At 52.7% G+C, this 20,176-nt stretch overlaps 1 protein-coding gene across 2 annotated transcripts in view; it reads left to right on the top strand.

Moving 5' to 3' along the window:
* The window catches only part of LOC134928631 (cathelicidin antimicrobial peptide-like), an 80,874-nt gene that overhangs the window by 3,259 nt on the left and 57,439 nt on the right, over positions 1-20,176 (top strand). Inside the window, exons 3-4 of one of the 2 annotated variants that reach the window (XM_063924560.1) lie at positions 12,362-12,439; positions 14,187-14,460. In XM_063924560.1, the coding sequence (XP_063780630.1) occupies positions 12,362-12,439; positions 14,187-14,460 (352 nt within the window). Of the gene's footprint in view, positions 1-12,361; positions 12,440-14,186; positions 14,514-20,176 lie in introns of those variants that run through there. The other variant, XM_063924559.1, reaches the window with a different exon arrangement.

The raw sequence follows: 20,176 nt of genomic DNA on the forward strand, positions 1-20,176 counted from the left end.
ATATATAGATAGTATCACTATTGGGCCTGTTACACATATGGAAAATGCCAGTTTCTACACATTTTTAGCAACAGATGCATTCTTTATTAGAGGCCTGGTGGTCACACCTGATATTCTGCAAATTCTGAAAACCAAAAGTTTTCGGTGTTTGCTGGTGAGCATTACTTCCTAGAGCCGTGCGGGTTGCGGATCAGTTCAGATTCCTCTGCTCATGCCAGCCCCACTGGCCGCAAATGAACACTAAGACTGCTGAATGAGACACACTACTAATTAGCGCAGTGGCGGAACTTGTGAGTGGTTGGCCCAGGTGTAAAAATATGCTTTGGGCCCCTCCACCATACGGGGAAGATGCAGTGGGTAACAGCGGGAGAGGTTGTGGATGACAGCGAGTGAGGCCGTGGGTGATGTAGAGGATGGTGTGACTGGGGAGTCAGTGGGAGATAGGTAGAGGTGGCTGGGAGAGGTACATAGGGATAGGCAGTAGGTAATTGGGGAGGCAGTGAGTAATGGGGAGGGGCAGAGGGTGACCGAGGAGGCAGAGGGTTGTAGATGGTGACTGGGGAGTCAGTGTGTAAAGGAAAAGTAGAGGGTGACCGGGAGAAGCAGTGGGTAGCAGGGAGAGGCAGTGGGCAGCAGGGCAGGGTAGTCAGTAGGTGAGTGTAGAGGCAGAGGGTGACAGGGAGAAGCAGAAGGTGACATGGAGAGGCAGACGTGACATCAGAAGGCAGTGGGTGACAGGGAGAGGCATAGGGCAACAGCAGGGGGCAAATAGGGAGAGACAGAGGATGACAGGTAGATAGTTGGTGACAGGGAGAGGGTGACAGGAAGATAGTGGGTGACTAGGGAGAGGATGGGTGACAGGGAGACAATGAGTGATAGAGAGAGGGTGACGGAGAGGGTGGCAGCATGATAGTGGGTGGCAGGTAGGGGGTGACAGGAAGATAGTGGGTGACTAGGGAGGCAGTGGGTGACAGGGAGAGAGTGGGTGACAAGTAGATAGTGGATGATAGGGAGACAGTGGATGACAGAGAGATAGTGGGTGACAGGGAGTGGATGACAGACAGTGGGTGACTGGGAAGGCAGTGGGTAACAGGGGGATAGTGGGTGACAGGAGGACAGTGGTTGATATAGTGGCTGACAAAGAGAGGGTGATAGGGAGATAGTGGGTGACAGGGTTGGCAGTGGGTGACAGGAAGATAGTGACAGACAGGGAGAATAGTGGGTGACTGGGGAGGCAGTGGATGAAAGCTGTGAAGTGGCTGCAGCCAGTGATAATGGATTGGTTTACTAACTTCCAGAGCCGGTTCCAGGGCCTGGGTCCAGTTCAGATCAGTGTGGCTTGGTTGGCTCATCAGCGTGGCTTGGCTGGTCTGTGAGATAGGCTGTCCCCTCATGACCAGCCAGCCATCCCAGTCCCAGGCAGTCACCCAGGAGGCCGAGGGGAGGAACTGGGGAGAGATGAGAAGGGAGGTCCCCCCTTCCCCTCCTCCTGACCTCCTGCCGGAACGTGTCCCCATGGCCCAAGGAGCAGAGCCATGGTGTACTAATGAGACTGATGGACTCATTATAAAGCTGCCAGCTGCAGGCACTTAATAGCGGCGGGCCCCAGCGCAATGCCCCGGCTGCAGCGCCGTTAGTTCTGCCTCTGAATTAGCAGCATAACTGCCGGTGTTAGGGATCACTGAATGCTGAATTGCTCCCTTAGTTGGTATTCACTGCAGCAACTCAAGGTGAGCATTATGCTTAAGTATCGGGCGCTAATAGCCCCCCTGATAATGAACAGGCCCCTGAGAAACATAGTTACAGCAACAATTGTATAATCTCCCAGCGAAAAGGTTTGAAACCAAGTTTCTTTCCACAGTCTTAGCAGAAGAGATTTATCAGGGGGAAGTCAACTGTTTTGTAGATAGCGCTAATTAATGGGTGCCTGATGGAGCAATGCAATTATTCCAGGCATCCATTAATTATCACACTTGTCTCGTCCAATTAGACCTAGTTTAGCTGCAGCTTAGACTGTCACTACTCCTGCTTATGGCACCCAATCAGACGTTAGGGAGCCCAAACCACGGAGTTCTTGCACATTCTTGCTCGCCATCTCAGGAGGCTGCGAGTAGAAATGTGTGTCCCCCCAGCGGCACTCACACCCAAAACAGAGCAACGATTGAATTCCTCCATCAGGCACCATCTAGTGGCAGCAGCGGGTAAAATTTACCTCCATCGTGTCTACAGAAGTTCATTTGCTAGATGCAAAGCTGCTGTTTGTAGGCTAAGGCTTTGGTTTAAGTGTCGGATATTTCCGGACATATAGATGTTTAGTGATAGTATTTGCTGAGATGTTAAACACGGAGAAGCTTATGATGCATTGTGGTCATTTGCACCTGAACACAAGCAGGAAAACCGCACAGATATAAAAGCCATTGAATGCATTTGCTTAGTCTGGCGCACAGCGAGCTGCGCCCATTTCTGCATTACTAGCATTTACGCCATGTTTATGTCTGTAGGTAGTGTGTGTATGTGCAACAGCGTATAGTGTAGCGATGTGGATCCACAATATTAATAGTAATTGCTAAAGTCACATTAAGCTAATTGTAAACAATATATAAATGGCGAATCCAGTCGCAGCGTCAGGGTTGCAGCTAGGGGTGGAGTAGAGTCTAAGAGGCGGCACCAGGGGGCGCTTTAGGAGAGGCGGAGGCCCATGTGTTGCCTCCTCTGTTTGGGCCCCCTCCTCTCTGCCGACAGCACTGGAGAGTCTGAGCACTAGTGGGCTCAGACTCTACTGCACATGCGTAGATCACTGGGAAAATGGTGTGGGGGCCATTTTCCCAGTGATTTCTCTACTGCATTTGCGCAGAACACCGCTGCACCATTTTCACAGTGATTCCACTGCGCTGCTGAAATCGGGTAGAGCTGGGGGTAGAGGCAGGGAGAAGTTGGGGTAGAGTTGGGGGTAGAAGCAGGGAGAAGTTGGGGTAGAGCTGGGGGTAGAAGCAGGAAGAAGTTGGGGTAGAGCTGGGGGTAGAAGCAGGGAGAAGTTGGGGTAGAGCTGGGGGTAGAAGCAGGGAGAAGTTGGGGTAGAGCTGGGGGTAGAAGCAGGGAGAAGTTGGGGTAGAGCTGGGGGTAGAAGCAGGAAGAAGTTGGGGTTGAGCTGGGGGTAGAAGCAGGGAGAAGTTGGGGTAGAGCTGGGGGTAGAAGCAGGGAGAAGTTGGGGTAGAGCTGGGGGTAGAAGCAGGGAGAAGTTGGGGTAGAGCTGGGGGTAGAAGCAGGGAGAAGTTGGGGTAGAGCTGGGGGTAGAAGCAGGGAGAAGTTGGGGTAGATCTGGGGGTAGAAGCAGGGAGAAGTTGGGGTAGAGCTGGGGGTAGAGGCAGGGAGAAGTTGGTTAGAGCTGGAGGTAGAGGCAGGGAGAAGTTGGGTAGAGCTGGGGGTAGAAGCACGGAGAAGTTGGGGAAGACCTGGGGTAGAAGCAGGGAGAAGTTTTTTGTAGAGCTGGGGGTAGAAGCATGGAGAAGTTGGGGTAGAGCTGGGGGTAGAAGCAGGGAGAAGTTGGGGAAGACCTGGGGTAGAAGCAGGGAGAAGTTGGGGTAGAGTCACTAGTAGAGTTATGGGTAGAAGCAGGGAGAAGTTGGCGTAGAGCTGGGAGTAGAAGCAGGGAGAAGTTGGGTAGATCTGGAGGTAGAGGCAGGGAGAAGTTGGGGTAGAGCTGGGGGTAGAAGCAGGAAGAAGTTGGGGTAGAGCTGGGGGTAGAAGCAGGGAGAAGTTGGGGTAAAGCTGGGGGTAGAAGCAGGGAGAAGTTGGGTAGAGCTGGGGGTAGAAGCATGGAGAAGTTGGGGAAGACCTGGGGTAGAAGCAGGGAGAAGTTTTTTGTAGAGCAGGGGGTAGAAGCAGGGAGAAGTTGGGGTAGAGCTGGGGGTAGAAGCAGGGAGAAGTTGGGGAAGACCTGGGGTAGAAGCAGGGAGAAGTTGGGGTAGAGATATGGGTAGAAGCAGGGAGAAGTTGGCGTAGAGCTGGGAGTAGAAGCAGGGAGAAGTTGGGTAGATCTGGAGGTAGAGGCAGGGAGAAGTTGGGGTAGAGCTGGGGGTAGAAGCAGGGAGAAGTTGGGGTAGAGCTGGGGGTAGAAGCAGGGAGAAGTTGGGGTAGAGCTGGGGGTAGAAGCAGGGAGAAGTTGGGGTAGAGTTATGGGTAGAAGCAGGGAGAAGTTGGCGTAGAGCTGGGAGTAGAAGCAGGGAGAAGTTGGGTAGAGCTGGAGGTAGAGGCAGGGAGAAGTTGGGGTAGAGCTGGGAGTAGAAGCAGGGAGAAGTTGGGTAGAGCTGGGAGTAGAAGCAGGGAGAAGTTGGGTAGAGCTGGGGGTAGAAGCAGGGAGAAGCTGGGTAGAGCTGGGGGTAGAGGCAGGGAGAAGTTGGGTAGAGCTGGAGGTAGAGGCAGGGAGAAGTTGGGGAAGACCTGGGGTAGAAGCAGGGAGAAGTTGGGGTAGAGTTATGGGTAGAAGCAGGGAGAAGTTGGGTAGAGCTGGGGGTAGAAGCAGGGAGAAGTTGGGGTAGAGCTGGGAGTAGAAGCAGGGAGAAGTTGGGGTAGAGCTGGGGGTAGAAGCAGGGAGAAGTTGGGTAGAGCTGGGGGTAGAAGCATGGAGAAGTTGGGTAGATCTAGGGGTAGAGGCAGGGAGAAGTTGGGTAGATCTGGAGGTAGAGGCAGGGAGAAGTTGGGTAGAGCTGGAGGTAGAGGCAGGGAGAAGTTGGGGTAGAGCTGGGGGTAGAGGCAGGAAGAAGTTGGGTAGAGCTGGGGGTAGAAGCAGGGAGAAGTTGGGGTAGAGCTGGGGGTAGAAGCAGGGAGAAGTTGGGTAGAGCTGGGGGTAGAAGCAGGGAGAAGTTGGGTAGATCTGGAGGAAGAGGCAGGGAGAAGTTGGGGTAGAGTTGGGGGTAGAAGCAGGGAGAAGTTGGGGTAGAGCTGGGGGTAGAAGAAGGAAGAAGTTGGGGAAGACCTGGGGTGGAAGCAGGGAGAAGTTGGGGTAGAGTCACTAGTAGAGTTATGGGTAGAAGCAGGGAGAAGTTGGCGTAGAGCTGTGAGTAGAAGCAGGGAGAAGTTGGGTAGATCTGGAGGTAGAGGCAGGGAGAAGTTGGGGTAGAGCTGGGGGTAGAAGCAGGAAGAAGTTGGGGTAGAGCTGGGGGTAGAAGCAGGGAGAAGTTGGGGTAGAGCTGGGGGTAGAAGCAGGGAGAAGTTGGGTAGAGCTGGGGGTAGAAGCACGGAGAAGTTGGGGAAGACCTGGGGTAGAAGCAGGGAGAAGTTTTTTGTAGAGCTGGGGGTAGAAGCAGGGAGAAGTTGGGGTAGAGCTGGGGGTAGAAGCAGGGAGAAGTTGGGGAAGACCTGGGGTAGAAGCAGGGAGAAGTTGGGGTAGAGTTATGGGTAGAAGCAGGGAGAAGTTGGCGTAGAGCTGGGAGTAGAAGCAGGGAGAAGTTGGGTAGATCTGGAGGTAGAGGCAGGGAGAAGTTGGGGTAGAGCTGGGGGTAGAAACAGGAAGAAGTTGGGGTAGAGCTGGGGGTAGAAGCAGGGAGAAGTTGGGGTAGAGCTGGGGGTAGAAGCAGGGAGAAGTTGGGGTAGAGCTGGGGGTAGAAGCAGGGAGAAGTTGGGGTAGAGTTATGGGTAGAAGCAGGGAGAAGTTGGCGTAGAGCTGGGAGTAGAAGCAGGGAGAAGTTGGGTAGAGCTGGAGGTAGAGGCAGGGAGAAGTTGGGGTAGAGCTGGGAGTAGAAGCAGGGAGAAGTTGGGTAGAGCTGGGAGTAGAAGCAGGGAGAAGTTGGGTAGAGCTGGGGGTAGAAGCAGGGAGAAGCTGGGTAGAGCTGGGGGTAGAGGCAGGGAGTAGTTGGGTAGAGCTGGAGGAAGAGGCAGGGAGAAGTTGGGGTAGAGCTGGGGGTAGAGGCAGGGAGAAGTTGGGTAGAGCTGGGGGTAGAAGCAGGGAGAAGTTGGGTAGAGCTGGGGGTAGAGGCAGGGAGAAGTTGGGTAGAGCTGGGAGTAGAAGCAGGGAGAAGTTGGGTAGAGCTGGGGGTAGAGGCAGGGAGAAGTTGGGTAGAGCTGGGGGTAGAAGCAGGGAGAAGTTGGGGTAGAGCTGGGAGTAGAAGCAGGGAGAAGTTGGGTAGAGCTGGGGGTAGAGGCAGGGAGAAGTTGGGTAGAGCTGGAGGTAGAGGCAGGGAGAAGTTGGCGTAGAGCTGGGGGTAGAGGCAGGGAGAAGTTGGGTAGAGCTGGGGGTAGAGGCAGGGAGAAGTTGGGTAGAGCTGGGGGTAGAAGCAGGGAGAAGTTGGGTAGAGCTGGGGGTAGAGGCAGGGAGAAGTTGGGGTAGAGCTGGGGGTAGAGGCAGGGAGAAGTTGGGTAGAGCTGGGGGTAGAGGCAGGGAGAAGTTGGGTAGAGCTGGGGGTAGAGGCAGGGAGAAGTTGGGTAGAGCTGGGGGTATAGGCAGGGAGAAGTTGGGTAGAGCTGGGGGTAGAAGCAGGGAGAAGTTGGGGTAGAGCTGGGGGTAGAGGCAGGAAGAAGTTGGGTAGAGCTGGGGGTAGAGGCAGGGAGAAGTTGGCGTAGAGCTGGGGGTAGAGGCAGGGAGAAGTTGGGTAGAGCTGGAGGTAGAGGCAGGGAGAAGTTGGGGTAGAGCTGGGAGTAGAAGCAGGGAGAAGTTGGGTAGAGCTGGGGGTAGAGGCAGGGAGAAGTTGGGTAAAGCTGGGGGTAGAAGCACGGAGAAGTTGGGGAAGACCTGGGGTAGAAGCAGGGAGAAGTTTTTTGTAGAGCTGGGGGTAGAAGCAAGGAGAAGTTGGGGTAGAGCTGGGGGTAGAAGCAGGGAGAAGTTGGGGAAGACCTGGGGTAGAAGCAGGGAGAAGTTGGGGTAGAGTCACTAGTAGAGTTATGGGTAGAAGCAGGGAGAAGTTGGCATAGAGCTGGGAGTAGAAGCAGGGAGAAGTTGGGTAGATCTGGAGGTAGAGGCAGGGAGGAGTTGGGGTAGAGCTGGGGGTAGAAGCAGGAATAAGTTGGGGTAGAGCTGGGGGTAGAAGCGGGGAGAAGTTGGGGTAGAGCTGGGGGTAGAAGCAGGGAGAAGTTGGGTAGAGCTGGGGGTAAAAGCACGGAGAAGTTGGGGAAGACCTTGGGTAGAAGCAGGGAGAAGTTTTTTGTAGAGCTGGGGGTAGAAGCAGGGAGAAGTTGGGGTAGAGCTGGGGGTAGAAGCAGGGAGAAGTTGGGGAAGACCTGGGGTAGAAGCAGGGAGAAGTTGGGGTAGAGTTATGGGTAGAAGCAGGGAGAAGTTGGCGTAGAGCTGGGAGTAGAAGCAGGGAGAAGTTGGGTAGATCTGGAGGTAGAGGCAGGGAGAAGTTGGGGTAGAGCTGGGGGTAGAAGCAGGAAGAAGTTGGGGTAGAGCTGGGGGTAGAAGCAGGGAGAAGTTGGGGTAGAGCTGGGGGTAGAAGCAGGGAGAAGTTGGGGTAGAGCTGGGGGTAGAAGCAGGGAGAATTTGGGGTAGAGTTATGGGTAGAAGCAGGGAGAAGTTGGCGTAGAGCTGGGAGTAGAAGCAGGGAGAAGTTGGGTAGAGCTGGAGGTAGAGGCAGGGAGAAGTTGGGGTAGAGCTGGGAGTAGAAGCAGGGAGAAGTTGGGTAGAGCTGGGAGTAGAAGCAGGGAGAAGTTGGGTAGAGCTGGGGGTAGAAGCAGGGAGAAGCTGGGTAGAGCTGGGGGTAGAGGCAGGGAGTAGTTGGGTAGAGCTGGAGGTAGAGGCAGGGAGAAGTTGGGGTAGAGCTGGGGGTAGAGGCAGGGAGAAGTTGGGTAGAGCTGGGGGTAGAAGCAGGGAGAAGTTGGGTAGAGCTGGGGGTAGAGGCAGGGAGAAGTTGGGTAGAGCTAGGAGTAGAAGCAGGGAGATGTTGGGTAGAGCTGGGGGTAGAGGCAGGGAGAAGTTGGGTAGAGCTGGGGGTAGAAGCAGGGAGAAGTTGGGGTAGAGCTGGGAGTAGAAGCAGGGAGAAGTTGGGTAGAGCTGGGGGTAGAGGCAGGGAGAAGTTGGGTAGAGCTGGAGGTAGAGGCAGGGAGAAGTTGGCGTAGAGCTGGGGGTAGAGGCAGGGAGAAGTTGGGTAGAGCTGGGGGTAGAGGCAGGGAGAAATTGGGTAGAGCTGAGGGTAGAAGCAGGGAGAAGTTGGGTAGAGCTGGGGGTAGAGGCAGGGAGAAGTTGGGGTAGAGCTGGGGGTTGAGACAGGGAGAAGTTGGGTAGAGCTGGGGGTAGAGGCAGGAAGAAGTTGGGTAGAGCTGGGGGTACAGGCAGGGAGAAGTTGGGTAGAGCTGGGGGTAGAGGCAGGGAGAAGTTGGGTAGAGCTGGGGGTAGAAGCAGGGAGAAGTTGGGGTAGAGCTGGGGGTAGAGGCAGGAAGAAGTTGGGTAGAGCTGGGGGTAGAAGCAGGGAGAAGTTGGGTAGAGCTGGGGGTAGAGGCAGGGAGAAGTTGGCGTAGAGCTGGGGGTAGAGGCAGGGAGAAGTTGGGTAGGGCTGGGGGTAGAAGCAGGGAGAAGTTGGGTAGATCTGGAGGTAGAGGCAGGGAGAAGTTGGAGTAGAGCTGGAGGTAGAGGCAGGGAGAAGTTGGGGTAGAGCTGGGGGTAGAGGCAGGGAGAAGTTGGGGTAGAGTTGGGGGTAGAGGCAGGGAGAAGTTGGGGAAGACCTGGGGTAGAAGCAGGGAGAAGTTGGGGTAGAGTTATGGGTAGAAGCAGGGAGAAGTTGGGTAGAGCTGGGGGTAGAAGCAGGGAGAAGTTGGGGTAGAGCTGGGAGTAGAAGCAGGGAGAAGTTGGGGTAGAGCTGGGGGTAGAAGCAGGGAGAAGTTGGGTAGAGCTGGGGGTAGAAGCATGGAGAAGTTGGGTAGATCTAGGGGTAGAGGCAGGGAGAAGTTGGGTAGATCTGGAGGTAGAGGCAGGGAGAAGTTGGGTAGAGCTGGAGGTAGAGGCAGGGAGAAGTTGGGGTAGAGCTGGGGGTAGAGGCAGGAAGAAGTTGGGTAGAGCTGGGGGTAGAAGCAGGGAGAAGTTGGGGTAGAGCTGGGGGTAGAAGCAGGGAGAAGTTGGGTAGAGCTGGGGGTAGAAGCAGGGAGAAGTTGGGTAGATCTGGAGGTAGAGGCAGGGAGAAGTTGGGTAGAGCTGGAGGTAGAGGCAGGGAGAAGTTGGGGTAGAGCTGGGAGCAGAAGCAGGGAGAAGTTGGGGTAGAGCTGGGGGTAGAGGCAGGGAGAAGTTGGGGTAGAGCTGGGAGTAGAAGCAGGGAGAAGTTGGGTAGAGCTGGGGGTAGAAGCAGGGAGAAGTTGGGGTAGAGCTGGGAGTAGAAGCAGGGAGAAGTTGGGGTAGAGCTGGGGGTAGAAGCAGGGAGAAGTTGGGTAGATCTGGGGGTAGAAGCAGGGAGAAGTTGGGTAGATCTGAAGGTAGAGGCAGGGAGAAGTTGGGTAGAGCTGGAGGTAGAGGCAGGGAGAAGTTGGGTAGAGCTGGAGGTAGAGGCAGGGAGAAGTTGGGGTAGAGCTGGGGGTAGAGGCAGGGAGAAGTTGGGTAGAGCTGGGGGTAGAAGAAGGGAGAAGTTGGGGTAGAGCTGGGGGTAGAAGCAGGGAGAAGTTGGGTAGAGCTGGGGGTAGAAGCAGGGAGAAGTTGGGTAGAGCTGGGGGTAGAAGCAGGGAGAAGTTGGGTAGATCTGGAGGTAGAGGCAGGGAGAAGTTGGGTAGAGCTGGAGGTAGAGGCAGGGAGAAGTTGGGTAGATCTGGGGGTAGAGGCAGGGAGAAGTTGGGGTAGAGCTGGGGGTAGAGGCAGGGAGAAGTTGGGTAGAGCTGGAGGTAGAGGCAGGGAGAAGTTGGGGTAGAGCTGGGAGTAGAAGCAGGGAGAAGTTGGGTAGAGCTGGGGGTAGAGGCAGGGAGAAGTTGGGTAGAGCTGGGGGTAGAAGCACGGAGAAGTTGGGGAAGATCTGGGGTAGAAGCAGGGAGAAGTTTTTTGTAGAGCTGGGGGTAGAAGCAGAGAGAAATTGGGGTAGAATTTGAGGCAGAGGCAGGGAGAAGTTGGGTAGATCTGGAGGTAGAGGCAGGGAGAAGTTGGAGTAGAGCTGGGGGTAGAGGCAGGGAGAAGTTGGGTAGAGCTGGGGGTAGAGACAGGGAGAAGTTGGGTAGAGCTGGAGGTAGAGGCAGGGAGAAGTTGGGGTAGAGCTGGGGGTAGAGGCAGGGAGAAGTTGGGTAGAGCTGGGGGTAGAGGCAGGGAGAAGTTGGGTAGAGCTGGGGGTAGAAGCAGGGAGAAGTTGGGGTAGAGGCAGGGAGAAGTTGGGTAGAGCTGGAGGTAGAGGCAGGGAGAAGTTGGGTAGAGCTGGGGGTAGAGGCAGGGAGAAGTTGGGTAGATCTGGAGGTAGAGGCAGGGAGAAGTTGGGGTAGAGCTGGGGGTAGAGGCAGGGAGAAGTTGGGTAGAGCTGGGGGTAGAGGCAGGGAGAAGTTGGGTAGAGCTGGGGGTGGAAGCAGGGAGAAGTTGGGGTAGAGCTGGGGTAGAAGCAGGGAGAAGTTGGGTAGAGCTGGGGGTAGAAGCAGGGAGAAGTTGGGGAAGACCTGGGGTAGAAGCAGGGAGAAGTTGGGGAAGACCTGGGGTAGAAGCAGGGAGAAGTTTTTTGTAGAGCTGGGGTAGAAGCAGAGAGAAGTTGGGGTAGAGTTTGAGGCAGAGGCAGGGAGAAGTTGGGGTAGAGTTTGAGGCAGAGGCAGGGAGAAGCTGGGGTAGAGCTTGCGGTAGAAGGGAGTAAGGGCAGGCAGTGCTGGATGTAGGGAGAGAGTAAGTGCAGGCAGCAGTTGGGACACTGCTGGAGAGCAAGGAGGGGGTTAGGGGCAGGCAATATTGGGGATAGGACGGGGGTAAGGGTAGCTAGCACTTGGTTTAGTACTGGGGAAAGGAGGGTGTTAGAGGCAGATAATACTGGAGCAGTGTGGGGGTAGGGGTAGATAGCAGCTGGGACAGTACTGAGGGCAAGAAGGGGATTAGGGGCAAGCAGTGCTGGGGATAGGGAGGGTAATAAGAGTAGATTTAGGGCTGTACTGGGACAAAGAGTAGGTTAGGGACAGGCAGTGTTGGGGGAAGGAAAGGGGTAGGGGTAAACAGCAGCTGGGGCAGTACTGGGGGGAAGGAGGGGGTTAGGGACAGGCAGTGCTGGGGGTAGGTAAGGGGTAGGGGTAAACAGCAGCTGGGGCAGTACTGGGGGGAAGGAGGGGGTTAGGGACAGGCAGTGTTTGGGGAAGGAAAGGGGTAGGTGTAAACAGCAGCTAGGGCAGTACTGGGGGGAAGGAGGGGGTTAGGGACAGGCAGTGCTGGGGGTAGGTAAGGGGTAGGGGTAAACAGCAGCTGGGGCAGTACTGGGGGGAAGGAGGGGGTTAGGGACAGGCAGTGTTGGGGGAAGGAAAGGGGTAGGGGTAAACAGCAGCTAGGGCAGTACTGGGAGGAAGGAGGGGGTTAGGGACAGGCAGTGTTGGGGGAAGGAAAGGGGTAGGGGTAAACAGCAGCTAGGGCAGTACTGGGGGGGAAGGAGGGGGTTAGGGACAGGCAGTGTTGGGGGAAGGAAAGGGGTAGGGGTAAACAGCAGCTAGGGCAGTACTGGGGGGAAGGAGGGGGTTAGGGACAGGCAGTGCTGGGGGTAGGTAAGGGGTAGGGGTAAACAGCAGCTGGGGCAGTACTGGTGGGCAGGAGGGGGTTAGGGACAGGCAGTGTTGGGGGAAGGAAAGGGGTAGGGGTAAACAGCAGCTAGGGCAGTACTGGGAGGAAGGAGGGGGTTAGGGACAGGCAGTGTTGGGGGAAGGAAAGGGGTAGGGGTAAACAGCAGCTAGGGCAGTACTGGGGGGAAGGAGGGGGTTAGGGACAGGCAGTGTTGGGGGAAGGAAGGGGGTAGGGGTAAACAGCAGCTAGGGCAATACTGGGGGGAAGGAGGGGGTTAGGGGCACAGGATACCGCCAGCATTACAGTTATTAAGGATCACGCCATTGTCCACACAGGATTACTGACAGTGTGGTGCCTCGGTGTGACTGGTGTGCAGGGAGGCAGCCGCCTCACACAACACAGCCCGGTGCCTGCTGCTGCTCGGAGCGGTCTCTCAATCTCTCACTCACTCACTCTCACTGCCTGTGGCACATAATAACATACACCCTATAGCGCATGTTTCCCATCATTGTACATGTACCTGAGAAGTGATTTCCTGCTGGCGGTCAGGTGATATAACACATACTGTATATGTAATTCACAGTAACAGCAATAGCAGGCAGCAGATTGGGAACAGGAGCAGTTCCACACAATGCACCAGTACTCAGAGTGACAGTCAGTGGTCTTATACTATGCAGTACTATGATGTGACTCTATGGGCTATAATAATGATAGTGTGTTGTTTCCTTCCAGCTTGAGAAGAGATGTTCTGCGACGATGAATGATGATGAAAATACGCTCCTCGTTGTTTGTAGCGCTGATCCTAATGGGGTAAGTTCATGAGCTCACTCCCCGCAACCCAACACCGCTCACCCAATATTCGACGGCTTACAATCATTTGAAAGAGTGGGCTCTTCTTTATCAGCTAGGTGGCACCATAGATGGTTTTGCTCTGTGGTCAGTATGATCAATAATATAATCTACACTACAGAGCAGCCGGTATGTGCCGGGATGGAGAAAGATCTCCTACTGTACATCCGGGCTTCCATAAAATCAGGGGCTCCCACATTAGAAAGACCGGAGACCCTGCTCCAAAATGAAGTGCCCCCCTCCCCTAGTATCTATCATCTGGTGATCACCTTTGGTCAGCAGACAGTATCGCCCTGCGCTGAGAGTGTTGAGGAAGAGAACCCAGTGCGCTATCTCCCCCATACTGGCCCAAACACAAATGGGTGAACACTAATTTGAAAGGGATGCGCTCAATATGCCGGCTGTCGGTATCCTGGCGGTCAGGATACTGACACCAGAATCCCGACAGCTGACAATGCCGGCAGCCAGAATCCCGGGGCAACAGGACTATTCCCACTCATGGGTGTCCACAACACCAATAGAGTGGAAATGGATCCTGTGGCAAGTGCAGCGAGCATGCAAGGGTATTCTTTGCACTCGCCCCACTGCTGACATTCTGGCAGGCGGGATGCCGCTATCAGAATATTGACAGCCGGCTTCCCGTCCGCCGGTAAATCATACTGAACCCACTTGAAAGAGGGGAGTCCTGTTTTTCATACAATGTACCCCCTTAGTAGTTACTGTCTTGTGATCACCGCTCAATGACTAATACATTATATAAAAAATAGCACTTTCCACAGGTGGGAGGATCTAAAGCACTGCAGCTGCCCTCTCAGCAGCTGGCAGGGACTCCGGCCCAGGACCCCTCCAACGAGTCCAGCCCTGGGTAATTAGTACCCACTAAACACATTCATAGTGCCCCTGCATACATGCATCGTGACATGGGGCCCCTGGTGTGGGAAATGTACATACATGCATGGTGACATGGGGCCCCTGGTGTGGGAAATGTACATACATGCATGGTGACATGGGGCCCCTGGTGTGGGAAATGTACATACATGCATCGTTACATGGGGCCCCTGGTGTGGGAAATGTACATACATGCATCGTGACATGGGGCCCCTGGTGTGGGAAATGTACATACATGCATTGTGACATGGGGCCCCTGGTGTGGGAAATGTACATACATGCATCGTTACATGGGGCCCCTGGTGTGGGAAATGTACATACATGCATCGTGACATGGGGCCCCTGGTGTGGGAAATGTACATACATGCATTGTGACATGGGGCCCCTGGTGTGGGAAATGTACATACATGCATGGTGACATGGGGCCCCTGGTGTGGGAAATGTACATACATGCATCGTGACATGGGGCCCCTGGTGTGGGAAATGTACTTACATGCATCGTGACATGGGGCCCCTGGTGTGGTAAATGTACATACATGCATCGTGACATGGGGCCCCTGGTGTGGGAAATGTACATACATGCATCATTACATGGGGCCCCTGGTGTGGGAAATGTACATACACGAATTGTTGCATGGGGCCCCTGGTGTGGGAAATGTACATACATGCATCGTGACATGGGGTCCCTGGTGTGGGTAATGTACATACATGCATTGTTACATGAGGCCCCTGGTGTGGACCGAGGACATACACGTATTGTTGCATGGGGCCCCTAGTGTGGACAATTACTAACTGGGTTATTGTTACATCTTTGTGACAGAATGATGGAGCACCTGGAAGCGGAGACCTGGACACATCCAGCCATCTAGAAAAGGACTATCCTGGTCAGCAGGAAGATGGAGCACATTCTGAGGAACCTTCTGTAATCATTACAGACGATCCTACGGAGACAGTCATGGAGCCGGAAGATGAAGATGAGAGGAGGATTATTGAAGAGTTCCTCAGACCAGTGATGGGAATAGAGAAGAGCGGTGACACCAGAAAGAAGACGTTTCTCCCTGGGCAGATCCGTGCGAGGTTTCTCTGTCTTGAGTGTATGTTTGATTTATTACCTAGAAAATAAACTGAACCGCTGATTCCACAATCATTATATATTCTCAGCATTAGATACCTGCTGGCAAAACTGACATTTCTCCTAATACCGCAAAAGCTGCTTGTGGGTAGAACAGGTCTGCTAGGCCCTTCACGGGGACCATCCATGTTCGCTCCAGTGGACCAATCCGGTTACATCTACCTTATATCCAGCAGTGCTGTGGGTGGGTCACCAAAGCTGTCCTCTCCTATGTACAGCCAGTGTGTTAGAGCCCCCGCAATGTACTGACACATCCAGCTCAACACTTGTATCTCAGCCAGTGACTCCGAGGACACGGCGGGGAGGAGGAGGAGCGGGAGAGTAAACCTTCCATTTCCAAAGACGTAACATTTGGAGGAAGTGACAGGGGTGATATGTCCCCCCTCCAGTCCTTACTATTACTCTGTGATATTGGTGTCATTGTATAGAGCTCGGTCAGTAACAGGATAAAGCTGGAAGAATGATATAACAGCCATGTAAATCTTTTTTTTATATAAATATGTAACGATTAATAAAAATGTAATAGATATGTGAAGTCAAAGAGAAATCATTGTACACCTTTGTTTGGTAGCGATGATCTTTGTAGCAGGGATTCTCATTATACAGTCACAGAGGGGTCATATACACACCATGATATCACCCGTACATTGACACTGCTCCCTGCAATGCATTGTGGTGCATATTCTGAGGCGCAGGCAAAATGGCTGTAGCTGCGGGAGGCCGCTGAAGCCTGATTTACTATCTAATTCCAGAATCTGTTCAGTACTGCGGACGTTCGTGCGTGTGCAGGCGTAAACCTGCTATCACGTCGGCATAAATCTACCATCATTAGTAACAGCGCCTGTACCAGCCCCACGCTAGCTGTGAGCAATCCGCCAGACACTGGCTTCGCTTCCCCATACGCATCCGGCTAAGTTGGGTCTGACTCAGAATTGGACTGACATAAATGTATAAATCCGCATCTGCGCATGCGCTTTATTCATAGACTCGCTGTTTTCGATGAGTTCTGAGTGACTCAGAATAAGACCTCTGTTTGCACTTAGAGAGCAGCCCATGAAGTAACATAACCAGATGACGTTGTATAGTCGGCTGGACACAGGGATGAGGAGGAGCGTTCCATGACACTCATTTGCTACGTAATGGGGGTGATTCCGAGTTGTTCGCTCGCAAGCTGCTTTTAGCAGCATTGCACACACTAAGCCGCCGCCCTCTGGGAGTGTATCTTAGCTTAGCAGAAGTGCGAACAAAAGATTAGCAGAATTGCGAATAGAAATTTCTTAGCAGTTTCTGAGTAGTTCCAGACTTACTCAGCCATTGCGACCAGCTCAGTCCTTTTCGTTCCTGGTTTGACGTCACAAACACACCCAGCGTTTGCCCAAACACTCCCCCGTTTCTCCAGCCACTCCTGCGTTTTGCAACTCGAACGCCTGCGTTTTTCCGCACACTCCCATAAAACATCCAGTTTCCGCCAAGAAACACCCACTTCCTGTCAATCACACTACGATCAGCACAGCGATGAAAAAGCTTCGTTATGCCGTGAGTAAAATACCTAACTTTTGTGTAAAATAACTAAACGCATGCGCTCTGCGAACCTTGCGCATGCGCAGTAAGCGACTAATCGCAGTATAGCGAAAATCGGCAACGAGCGAACAACTCGGAATGACCCCCAATGTGTGTTCCCCACTTCACGTCTCTCCTATTGGGGGTCATTCCGAGTTGTTCGCTCGTTGCCGATTTTCTCTATGGTGCGATTTGTTGCAAATTGCGCATGCGCAAGGCACGCAGGGCGCATGCGCTTAGTTATTTAACACAAAATTTAGCAGTTTTTCTGTGGCTTCTGCAGCGCTTTTCAATCGCACTGCTGTTCGGTAAATGATTGACAGGAAAGGGGCGTTTCTGGGCGGCAACTCAGCGTTTTCCCAGCGTTTGCTAAAAAACGCAGGCGTGTCAGGGAAAAACGCGGGAGTGTCTGGAGAAACGGGGGAGTGGCTGGCCGAACGCAGGGCGTGTTTGTGACGTCAAACCAGGAACCACATGGACTGAGCTGATCGCAATCTGTGAGTAGGTCTGGAGCTACTCAGAAACTGCAAAGAATTATTTATTAGCAGTTCTGCTAATCTTTCGTTCACTATTCTGCTAAGCTAAGATACACTCCCATAGGGCGGCGGCCTAGCGTGTGCAATGCTGCTAAAAGCAGCTAGCGAGCGAACAACTCGGAATGACCCCCATTATTCTGTGGCCAGCAGAGTAATTGATTAATGATGACCTAATCTCCACTGGCAAACTCACATTCCGCTCCTGTTCTCTGCTCCCAGACTGCTTTGTCCTCCTCCTGCCACTTATCTCACATCTCACGTTCTGCTCCTGTTCTCGGCTCCCAGACTCCTCTGTCCTCCTCCTCCCACTTATCTCACATCTCACGTTCTGCTCCTGCTCTCGGCTCCCAGACTCCTCTGTCCTCCTCCTCCTCCCACTTATCTCACTTTTCACTGCTGCTCTCAGCTACCCATCTCCCTTGTCCTCTCCTTCCACTTATCTTGCATCTCATGTTCTTCTCCTGCTCTCAGCTCCCAGACTCCTCTGTCCTCTCCTCCAATTTATCTCACATTCTGCTCCTGCTCTCTGCTCCAGACTACTCCATCCTCCTCCTCCCACTTATTTCACGTTCTGCTCCTGCTCTAAGCTCCCAGGCTCCTCTGTCCTCCTCCTCCTCCCACTTATCTCACTTTTCACTGCTGCTCTCAGCTACCCATCTCCCTTGTCCTCTCCTTCCACTTATCTTGCATCTCATGTTCTTCTCCTGCTCTCAGCTCCCAGACTCCTCTGTCCTCTCCTCCCATTTATCTCACATTCGGCTCCTGCTCTCTGCTCCAGACTACTCCATCCTCCTCCTCCCACTTATTTCACGTTCTGCTCCTGCTCTAAGCTCCCAGGCTCCTCTGTCCTCCTCCCACTTATCTCACATCTCACGTTCCGCTCCTGCTCTAGGCTCCCAGACTGCTTTGTCCTCCTCCTGCCACTTATCTTACATCTCACGTTCTGCTCCTGTTCTCGGCTCCCAGACTCCTCTGTCCTCCTCCTCTTCCCACTTATCTCACTTTTCACTGCTGCTCTCAGCTACCCATCTCCCTTGTCCTCTCCTTCCACTTATCTTGCATCTCATGTTCTTCTCCTGCTCTCAGCTCCCAGACTCCTCTGTCCTCTCCTCCCATTTATCTCACATTCTGCTCCTGCTCTCTGCTCCAGACTACTCCATCCTCCTCCTCCCACTTATTTCACGTTCTGCTCCTTCTCTAAGCTCCCAGGTTCCTCTGTCCTCCTCCCACTTATCTCACATCTCACGTTCCGCTCCTGCTCTAGGCTCCCAGGCCCTTCCGTCCTCCTCCCATTTATCTCACATCTCACGTTCCTGTAATGGTTGGGGGAACTAGTTCCATCACCTCCATTGCCCTGCAGAGTAATTCCGAGAGAAAAAGCTGCCCCATCACCTACATCAATAGATGATATAGGTGGTGCTAATGTTGCTAATGAGCTGCAGCCACCTCACCCTTCCTCAGGTTCTGGTGGCTCCACGGTCCTCCTCCATTTACAGCCCACCCCTCCTGGTACTCACAAACACTGTGGGCCATATTCAATTAGCAGTGATAACGGACTGTTCACGTGAAAAGTCCGGTTTTCGGGTGAAAAACCGGACTTTTCACGTGAAATGCAATTACAGCCTATTCAATTATCCTGGAAAATTTATCGGTGATCATGTTTTCACTAATTTCACTTCACCTTCTCTGAAGCAGGTGAAAAGTTGGGAAAAGTCACTATTTTAAGGTAAAAATGTTTGGATATGGTACAGAACTCCTGGGACACCCCCCTTTATGACTAATTAGGCACGTTGAAGTTTTTAATTATTTTTAATTGGCCAATAATGACATGTCATTTTTGGGGTGAAAAAGTAAAAAGTGATGGAAATTGGGGTTCAAGGTATGGGACAGGTATATTGGGGTGCTTTATGAGTGGGACAGGTGTTTTTTAGGCTTGCAGATGGGAGTAATCGGTCTGTTTCCACTTTTTTTAACGTACCCTAAAATGACCCAAATATATACTTATACCCATTTTCATGTACCCCAAATTTAATGAGAGCATTTATTTTGCTCAAAAAAACTTGCTTTCTATCATTTTTTTGCATTTAAAAAAAATGCATATAACCGCCATTTCACACAATTTAAGTCCCCAAAAACTCTCTAATGTGATCTCTAACACACTTCTCTTCTGTTTTCCTATGTTAGTTTAGCATTTTTTGGGGTACAGGCTGATTTCCCCATTTTCACCTGCACTTTTCACTGCAAGAATTTTCACGTGAAACCCGTTCGGAATTGAATAGGTCGAAAAATGGAGCGTTTTCGCGGCAATTTTCGGCCGATTGCCGCGAAAAATTTCCGGGCGAAAAATTGCTGCGAATTTGCGAAAAATGTAAAAACGGAGCGATTTCGCGGCAATTTTCGGCCGATTGCCGCGAAAAATTTCCGGGCGAAAAATTGCCGCGAATTTGCGAAAAATTGAAAAACGGAGCGATTTCGCGGCAATTTTCGGCCGATTGCCGCGAAAAATGTTCGGGCGAAAAATTGCAGCGAGTTTGCGGATAATTGAATACCCTAGTGTGTCTGTTGGACAGCATTCATCCCATCCTCGGGTCCCGGCTACTTACTTTCCCTGCATGGCATATGTGATGTCATGCTGTCATCACTGAAGTGAAGAGGTGCCATAAAGAGGAGCAGGCTCTGTGTATCTTTAAGACAAGATGAGAGGGGGCTGGAGGGACAAGAGAGGTTCGGAAGGTGCTGGAGGGATACAGGGCATGGAGCTGCTGGAGAGACACAGGCGGTGAGCTGCTAGAATGACAGAGGCCGATGTGTATAAGGGGCAAAACTGTGGGCATTATGTGTATAAGCGACACAACTGTGGTTATTGTGTGTAAAGGGCAATACTACTGTGGGCATTCTATATATATAAGCAGCACTACTACTGTGGGCATTTTGTGTATAAGCAGCACTTCTGTCGGCATTATGTGCACAAGTGGCACTACTTTGGTCATTATGTGTAAGGGGCACTACAACTGAGGGTGTTATGTGTAAGGGGAACTACTACTGTGGGAATTGTGTATAAGAGGCACTACTGTGGGCACTGTATATAAGGAGCACTACTGTGTGACATAATGTGTATAAGGGTACCATTGTGCAGTGCACTGTGACTAAAGGGCACTACTGAGTGACGTAACCTGAATAAGGGGAATTACTATGTGGTGTAATATGAATCAGGGACACTACATGCGGTGTAATGTGAATAAGATTGTGCTACTGTGTGGTGTAATGTGAATTTGGGGTACTATTATGTGACCATGCTGCTTCTTTGGGAGATCAATGCCCCTTTATAAAGTATGGGAAGTACAGCACTAATTTCTAGTTTGCAGGGGCGTTCCAAAAACACTAGCACTGGCCCTGGCTCTGAGGGGTGATAGGTGATGGGGTAAATGAGTTCCACCACCTCTCCAGCACCACTTTAAGCCCTGTCTGTCCTCCTCCCATTTATCTCACATCTCACGTTCTGCTCCTGCTCTAAGCTCCCAGGCTCCTCCGTCCTCCTCCCACTTATCTCACATCTCACGTTCTGCTCCTGCTCTAAGCTCC

This window comes from Pseudophryne corroboree, chromosome 5 (assembly GCF_028390025.1).
Source record: "Pseudophryne corroboree isolate aPseCor3 chromosome 5, aPseCor3.hap2, whole genome shotgun sequence".
Taxonomy (NCBI): Eukaryota; Metazoa; Chordata; class Amphibia; order Anura; family Myobatrachidae; genus Pseudophryne; species Pseudophryne corroboree.